General features: G+C 49.6%; 1 protein-coding gene across 1 annotated transcript; it reads left to right on the top strand.

Moving 5' to 3' along the window:
* The first annotated feature begins 2,468 nt into the window (after nucleotides 1-2,468).
* ADRB1 (adrenoceptor beta 1) lies at nucleotides 2,469-5,551 on the top strand. The gene has a single exon (XM_059173126.1). The coding sequence runs from the start codon at nucleotides 2,669-2,671 to the stop codon at nucleotides 4,214-4,216; it is 1,548 nt and encodes a 515-aa protein (XP_059029109.1). The 5' UTR covers nucleotides 2,469-2,668; the 3' UTR covers nucleotides 4,217-5,551.
* Nucleotides 5,552-9,025: the final 3,474 nt, after the last annotated feature.

The raw sequence follows: 9,025 nt of genomic DNA, 5'->3' as shown, positions 1-9,025 counted from the left end.
TATATGTTTATAAAAAATTTAAAATTTAAAATTAAAAAAAATAAACTTCTGGTTTGGAATATTTGTGATTTAAGGTATTTATTATCCAGAAATTTGGGGGAGTTTGAGGTACCTCTGATTGAGTAGGGGGAAAGAGTTTCAAGAGAGTTTTGTGACAATTCTAATCCCATGCCCTCGTGCACGGTACGTTTATACACATACCTATGTACACAAATACATGTATCTATACATAATGTCCACAGATACACAGACATGTATACTGGTGGTAATGTTATTGGCATCCCGGCCTCTGCACCGAACCTCTGCAACCACATTCTGGCTTTATCGCTCACAGAAATGCAATCCCTTGGCCCATGATGGGCACTCAGGCTTGGCACACACTCTTCCAGTAACACCTCTTGACAGAAAGATGGCGAAGGACAGAAAGCCTCCTCCCCGCATTCCCTACACCTCACTCCAGGGCCCAGCACTCGGAACCCCTTTTCTGGGCCGTGTCAAATTCAACTCTTTCCAGGCCCTTGGCTATTTTGAGTCTGCCTCTTGAGGGTGGCAACAGAAGGAAGCCTGAAGGGGAGACAAGTTTGCAGTGACAGGTAATGAAGCCTCTTGGGAGCTTACCATAAACTCGGGGTGCAGTCCCTGTTCCTCCCCCTCTTCCGAGCCGCCCCCCTCCTCTCCTTGCTCCCCCTTCTCAGCCTCCCCCAAGTTGGCAGAACTAGGCTGACAAGTCTTGGCGCAGGGGTGAATAAACAAATCACCCACACCCACTCCCACCGGCCTTGTAACACTGATTGATCATCCAGTTTGGGCCTGAAGCAAATTTTATGTTTGGATTTCAGTAAGGGAAGGTGGCTAACACTGCTTAGTTTTATAAACTGAATAAGCCTTGCTTTTAGCTCTTGACTTGGGTAGCTGTGACAATCAGTCTCTCTCCGAAGGTAAGAATATGGGTTTGGTCCAGATGTCGATGCTCCCCCCAGACCCTATTCTTTTTATTCCGATGCGAGAAAGGCATGTGAGCGGTGTATAACGTTTTCGTGCACCCTTACATGGATAATTAGAAGCTGTTTACTTCTCCAGGATTCCATTAAATGCTTTTCATTTTCAAGGCTGAGCTGAGGACGTCACCATGCCCCGATTAGAGAGGGGGCTTGCAGTCCCGCTGCTGCCAAGGAGGCTGTTCCCTACATAGAATCCGCCCACAGCCGGGCTAACAACTCGCCAATTTCACACGGATTCATTCGCCAACTCAAAAACCCTTGATGGAACTCGAAATGCTATAGGATATTCACCCCCTTGAGTATTTACATATTTTCTCCTCTCATCCCTCCAAAACTAACCCTAGAGTTTTCCGAATCTGGGAACTTGGGCAAAAGGAGAAAGCAACCGAGCAGCCCCAGGACTCTGAAATGTCAGCTCATTACGTGAATCAAAACTAACAGTACCTTCTTGTTTGTATTGACCCAGCTCAAAATATAAAATCATGTGAGTAATAAAACACAGAATACAGGTGCTGTAACTGAATGTGAAAAGTCTGGGACGTAATTAAATGTGTTCTTTGTTCTTGGCGGTGTCATTTGCTCTACGTTAACATTTGTGTTTCCTTAAGCCTCTCTTTAGACTATCCACACGCGCTGTTGCATCATACTCACATATTCATTAGCCGGGGCTGAGGAGTGTGTGATTTTCCACCTGGTCCTCAGCGTTAGCTGTCAGATGCACAAACCTTCGCTTCCTTTCTGCGTCTACTGCACCGGAACAACAGAAGCTCCTTGCGAGAGCGCCCAGAGAGCGTTCTGTGACAGCTGAGGGGCTCTTGCTCCGGCAAGGCGCTTGGCGCTCTGCTGGAAAGTTTCCTCTAAGCACTAACACCCGCCTCCGATCCCCCGAGCTGGCAGGGCGCAGGCTGGCTGGGTCCCCTCTTGACGGGGGAAGGGTTTTACACACACTCTGCAGGGCTGTGAGATTCGAGAAACAACCTCGCCGCCAAACTCCTCCAGCCCCGGCGGACAGACTGTCCAAGCCGCTCCGGGCGCGGGGAGAACGCCGAGGTCCCCTCCCCGCTAAGGGGAGCGCGCGCTCTGCTCCGCAGGGAACCTGGCACAGGAGGTAGAGGGGACTGAGGAGTGGGGGGGCGCGGGAGGGAGCCCAGCGCGGGAGGCAAAAGGGGCGCGGGAGGGAGCGGACTGCGGGAGAGAGCGGGGGCTCTGCGGGGACGCGGTGGCAGCCGGGCGCAGTAGTGGGGTAGGGGACACAGGGCCCTGGAACCCGAGGGCGCTGCAAGGGGCGCGCCTGCAAGAACCAGCGGAGGCGGGGGCGGCGCTCGTGCGGCGATCTGCCCCGGACTCCCGCAAGCAGCTGAACTGCCGGTGGGAGGGGGGCGGGGGTGTGGGGAGCTGGGATTGGGAGGGGGTGTAGGGGGAACTAGATAGGGGCGTGCCTTTGCCCGGATTGGCTGCAGGAGCCTGACGCGAGGTCCCGGGGGTTGGCTAGGGGGAGTGGGAGCGGGGTGGGGTGGGTGCTGGGTGCCGGGGCCGCGGGCTCAGCGCGCTCAGAACCATGCTGAGGTCCCGGCGGCTGTTCCAGCAGCGGCAGCGGCTCCAGCAGCAGCGGCGGCGGCGGCGGCGGCGACAGCGCACGGCTCGGGCGGGGAAGGCGCCCGGCGCCCATGCCTCCGGCCCCGCGCAGCGGCTGCCCTGACCTGGCCGCGACCTCCCTCCGCGCGCCCCGCCGCCCCGGGCCCCTGGGGTGTTCCCCCACCACGGCCCAACCCCGCCACACCCCCCGCCCCCGGCCTCCGCAGCTCGGCATGGGCGCGGGGGCGCTCGCCCTGGGCGCCTCCGAGCCCTGCAACCTGTCGTCGGCCGCGCCGTTCCCCGACGGCGCGGCCACGGCGGCGCGGCTGCTGGTGCCCGCGTCGCCGTCCGCCTCTCCGCTGACCCCGACCAGCGAGGGCCCCGCGCCGCTGTCGCAGCAGTGGACGGCGGGCATAGGCCTGCTGATGGCGCTCATCGTGCTGCTCATCGTGGCGGGCAACGTGCTGGTGATCGTGGCCATCGCCAAGACGCCGCGACTGCAGACGCTCACCAACCTCTTCATCATGTCCCTGGCCAGCGCCGACCTCGTCATGGGGCTGCTGGTGGTGCCGTTCGGGGCCACCATCGTCATGCGGGGCCGCTGGGAGTACGGCTCCTTCTTCTGCGAGCTCTGGACCTCGGTGGACGTGCTGTGCGTGACGGCCAGCATCGAGACCCTGTGTGTCATCGCCCTGGACCGCTACCTCGCCATCACGTCGCCCTTCCGCTACCAGAGCCTGCTGACCCGCGCGCGGGCGCGGGCCCTCGTGTGCACCGTGTGGGCCATCTCGGCCCTGGTGTCCTTCCTGCCCATTCTCATGCACTGGTGGCGGGCCGAGGGCGACGAGGCGCGCCGCTGCTACAACGACCCCAAGTGCTGCGATTTCGTCACCAACCGGGCCTACGCCATCGCCTCGTCCGTCGTCTCCTTCTACGTGCCCCTGTGCATCATGGCCTTCGTGTACCTGCGGGTGTTCCGCGAGGCCCAGAAGCAGGTGAAGAAGATCGACAGCTGCGAGCGCCGCTTCCTCAGCGGCCCGCCGCGGCCGCCCTCGCCCGCGCCCGCGCCGGGCTCCCCGCGCCCCGCCGCCGCCGCCACCACCCCGCTGGCCAACGGGCGCGTCAGCAAGCGGCGGCCGTCGCGCCTCGTGGCCCTGCGCGAGCAGAAGGCGCTCAAGACGCTGGGCATCATCATGGGCGTGTTCACGCTCTGCTGGCTGCCCTTCTTCCTGGCCAACGTGGTCAAGGCCTTCCACCGCGACCTGGTGCCCGACCGCCTCTTCGTCTTCTTCAACTGGCTGGGCTACGCCAACTCGGCCTTCAACCCCATCATCTACTGCCGCAGCCCCGACTTCCGCAAGGCCTTCCAGCGCCTGCTGTGCTGCGCGCGCCGCGCCGCCCGCGGGAGCCACGCGGCCGCCGGAGACCGGCCGCGCGCCTCGGGCTGCCTGCCGCGGGTCCGGCCGCCGCCGTCGCCCGGGGCCGCCTCGGACGACGACGACGACGACGACGTCGGGGCCGCGCCGCCCGCGCGCCTGCTGGAGCCCTGGGCCGGCTGCAACGGCGGGGCGGCGGCGGACAGCGACTCGAGCCTGGACGAGCCGGGCCGCCCCGCGGGCGCCTCGGAATCCAAGGTGTAGCGCCCGGCGCCCGCTGGCGGCCCCCCGCGCGCCCCGGGAGCAAGAACGCCCAGGCGCCCCTGATGGCTTCCCGGGGAGCGAGTGGGGGGGGGTAGCGGGAAGCGATCTGTGTTTACTCAAGACCCAGAGCAGGTGAACTCGAAGCCCGCAAACCTCGTCTGATTCCTCCAAGGCAAACACAAAAGCCACGGACCGTTGCACAGAAAGGAAAGTTTGGGGGGGGGGGCTGGGAGAGTGGCTTGCGGATTCGTCGGGTTCTTTTTTTCCTGTGTGTGCTTTGGCCTCCTTTGGTGTGTGCGTGTGATGCATCTTCAGTTTTTTGGGGTGTCCTTTTTTTTTTCCCCCTCCAGGTTTTTGACACTTGCTTTGAGTACTGGGTGGTGGAAGGGAGAAGCATAAAGGCTATCAACTTGGCCTCCATCCCGTTGCAGGGAACAGGAGCGGTCCACGGGAGAGAGAAGGGGGAATGACAGTTGCCAGGACATGTTCCCTTTGCTTTCCAGAGAAATTTCATTTGACTTCCTGAGTAATGATTTTCCCTGTCCTTAAAGCAAAGGGAAAGGCTGGATGCAAAAATCACGTTTCAAGAAATTTTAAGCTATTCTTGGAACAAGCCTCACCTTGCTTTCTTTCTGTAGGGCAAACCTGCTGTCCCCAACGCGCCTCGGTGGTCGGGCTGAGGGATTTCTACCTCACACTGTGCACATTGCACAGCAAGATAGAAAGACTTGTTTATATTAAACAGCTTATTTATGTATCAATATTAGTTGAGAGGACCAGGCGCTGAGCCTCTATGACATGTGACCCTGTCCATTGAAGACAGGACAGAAGAAGAAAAAAAAAAAAACCCAAGAGGAAACAGTTCAGATTACTGCACACATGGGTAAAAAAATCAAAACACAAAACAAGGAGTGATTCCAAATACCGTTTTTGCACAGTGTTAGGAATTGTAAAGTCCACACAAGATATTACTTGCACAAAAAGAAATTAAATATTTTTTAACTGGGGCAGGGGCAGATCTTAAAAAACAAAAATAAAATTCGAACTCGACTTCTGTTGTCCGGTATGTTATTGAGCTAATGATTTATTGGAAAAATACATTTTTATACTCTTTTATCATGGTACTGTAACTGTATCCATATTACAAATATAATTATCTTAAGGATTTCTATTATTTTTTTATGTCCAAGTGCCCACGTGAATCTGCTGGTAAAGTTTAGCACTTGTGTGTAAATGGTATTTTCTCTGTGTGTTTTACCAAGTATTTATACTTTGGTGCGACTAACTACTGTGTGAGGGATTGGTCCATGTGCAATAAATACCAATGAAGCACAATCAAGGTTATGTACCTGTGTGTCTGTGAGGGGTCAGTGATAATGGAAGAGACAGTTTGTTTTGTTCAAAATATAGGCTGGGTTTCCCATAGAGCTCTTTTAATAGCTTTTCATGACTCAGTAACATAGCAAAATGCCTCTAGACCAAATAAGGAATGCACCTACTGAGAGCTGCAGACTTGCCCTAAATTTTCACAGCCGGATTCAAGGTATTCTAGACTACTTATAGATGTTTTCAAGATCCCATCTGCTGCACTTGACTTAAGAAGTAATATGTGGGATTGTGTATCTTTAAAAAAAAAAAAAAAAAAAAAGGCAATAGAGCCAGGTAAATCAATTGCAACTTTGCACAGAAAACGTAGGAGAAAATACTCCTTGAATAATGAGTTGCCTGCCTGGAAAAGAGGTAAGTGGCTTCCACAGCTTGTTTTTGTTTTCCAGTAGAAAATCACAGTCTACAGATGACGATCAGTGTGTGCAAATTCCTTCAGTGAACGTTTAGAATGGAAAGTGCTTGTATGCTTAACACAAAAAATGTATGAAAACAGCTTTTTAAGCCAACATTTTTTTTCTCTTACATAATTATCTAGACCATTTTTCCAGAATCTGGGGGTGGGCAGGTCACAGGGAAAGGCAGATGTGAAAAAGTTTGACACACACCCCCCCCCCAGCAAAACTGTGACATTCAAATGTATGGGCTACTTTTCGTAAAATTGATTTCTAAAGAAAGGATAGTGAAATCCCATCGTGGGATTAATTCTGCATTCTCCTGTAAAGTTTAAATCTTTATCTGTTTATTTTTAACCAAGCATTATATTTCATGATCGTACAGCAAAGAAACCAAAGTGAGGATTATAAAGTTTTGACTCCCTACTGAACTTTAGCATGAAGAAACGAATCTCGGCTAAGAAAAGTGAAGACTGAATATTCTTTTTTATTTTTTTTCTTTTTGGCAATAGAATATTCGAAAGACCAGGAAACAGTCTTTTGAGAAAGGTTAATGATAATAGATGTTTTAGACCAGCAGAAGGTTGTATGAACAAAAGTGGCTATGAAGTTTAACCCCCTTCTCCAGGAAAAAGAGAAGGAGAGGAAAGGAAAGAGAAAAAGGGAAAAAGGGAGAGGAAAGGAAAGAAAAAAAGGTGTTGGGAGGGGGAAGATGGCAAAACTTACTTAAAAATACAAAGAACAAAGAAACAGTTTGGAGAATATAAAATCTATCTCAGGATGAAATCTCACTTGTTCCCCAAGAAATAAATAGAGCCCACTTCTATCCTCACTTACCCCATGAGTATATACGATGCATTTTGTTAGGGGTTTTGTTGTTCTTCACTTTAATTTATACTAAAAAATTAACAGACAACACCTACAGTGGCATCTGAAAAACCCTCAAGTGCCAGGGTAATGCTTCCCTCTCCTGACTTCCTTGTTATTTTGTTTAAGTCCTTGCGTCTAAATAAAAAGACATCTTCCCAGCCCCATTTCCCAGGCCCATCAAACCTCAGGTCTTAAAATCGTGACACTCCTTTAAACTTTAGTAAACAAATATATATAATGTAACTACTTGGTCGAAACTGTTTAGTGAATTACAAGAACCAACTATAATCTTGAAACCAGTTGGTACGTATTTGTAGGAAATAGAAAAATATTTTTCTAGAGTCCCCTGGTACTCTGAGCATTATAAGGATTCCGAAACAGACCAGTGGGTGACTTCCGACTCCGTGATAACTCCTTTTTGTTATTTTTGAAGACGACAGACATTGATTTATAACAGAAATGCAGGAATTTGGGCTGTCAATCCCAACCACTGTGGCAATGGGAGGAGAGAACTGTCAATCCTGTTTAATCTGATGAAATGATACACTCCAGCAACGACAGAGGACAGCAAAGAATATGCAGAAAATCAACCTTATGCCATAGGTTTGTGTGCAACAAATTCCAAAGGCATAAACCTTAAAATTAACACAGTGACCTTCAGTGTGATCAAGATTCATTGATTCGCTACATTGGAAATTATGTTGAGATTGTGCAAAGTTCTCCAGTGCGTAACAAGATATCCCAGCATCTATAAATGCTCCCTCCAGCGCAGAAACATGTAATTGGTATAGAATATAGCTGAATCCCTTGGTGAACTTGCCTAGATAAAACTTTGCAAATGGAGTTTATTTTTTCAGTCCATGCTTTCTTTGGAACTGGAATTATTAATAACTTCTTTTTTGGGAATTACTAATAACTTCTAAGTGGCTATTGTGAAGCCTTTCCTTGGGAAGCACATTTTTCTAGCTTCTCTTAATTTGCATTTTGAACATGCTAACTTCCTCTGGCAATGTGTAAAATTGCCAGACGGAAATTCTGCACCCACAGTATCAGGATGATATAACCATTTAAATTTTTAGCAAGAGCTTCTAAGCAAGGGTCTAAAGGAAAATTATTAAGTTTTGCTGCCATATGTGAAAAGCTTTAAAAGAATTTTTTTTTAACAAAGTTGGACCCATTAGTTCTTTTGAAAGAAAAACATTAAAAAAAAAAAAAAAAACCTTAGCAGTAATTCAAATTAAGCACATTGGCACAGATAATTTAGTTTTATTTTGTATGTTTCTGGCATATTGTGCTGAGAAATACTAATTCTTTTGAATCCCTGCCAATTTCCTACTAATCAAAATGGAGAAGATATGCACTGTTTGGATTATACCTAAAAATAGTTGTGCTACAGTCACATCAGCAAATGGGATTAAATTAATTTCTCTTTCTTCCCCTTCACACATACCCTCTATATTATTTAAATTTCCAACAAAATCTTGCTCCGGAATCTCAGAATTTGTAATTCAGTGTGTCCCAAACTTCACTGCTACATTGCAAGGATTTTAAGCAAACTCCACTAGACTTCTTTCTGAGAAATACACCTCTCCTGAAATCTCTGCTTTCACCTTGCTTTCATTTGGAGAGTCTCTATTAAATAGCCCTTAGAAGGTAATCAAAGAGGTGACAATACTATAAATAGATACTTTGTGGATTAATTTACCTTCAGCAGAGTCTTTTTACCCTTTTGTGGGAGGAGAAAGAGAAGAGATTCTGAATCAAAAAAATTTGGTCATTTGATGGAGGAGTGAATAGGCTTCCAAGTCCAATTGCTCTAAAGACAGACTGGAGAAGCAGCAGCCCCAAAGAGAAGTTTACCCGATCACGTCATAGTTAGAGCGTGACCTTTACAGTAATGCCAGCGGAGCCCAAGACAGCATTGGAAATAACCGTCTACACCCTATACACCTTTGCCTTCACTTGCATGTCCCGCAAAGATCACTCAACATCCATCGACCTTCTGTACCTGAAGCCAGTTCTTATGTGGGACCCAGCACACTCACTAGTCCTTCTCTTGGGCAGTTCTTCAGTTCTTCTCGAATGAACCTGAAATATCTAGAACATCTAGTTCTAGATAAATTGTCTTCATGGAAGTATTCATTTCTCATAAATAGTT

Source organism: Mustela lutreola, chromosome 4 (genome assembly GCF_030435805.1).
Source record: "Mustela lutreola isolate mMusLut2 chromosome 4, mMusLut2.pri, whole genome shotgun sequence".
NCBI classification, from domain to species: Eukaryota; Metazoa; Chordata; class Mammalia; order Carnivora; family Mustelidae; genus Mustela; species Mustela lutreola.
This window is presented reverse-complemented; position numbering and strand designations above follow the sequence as displayed.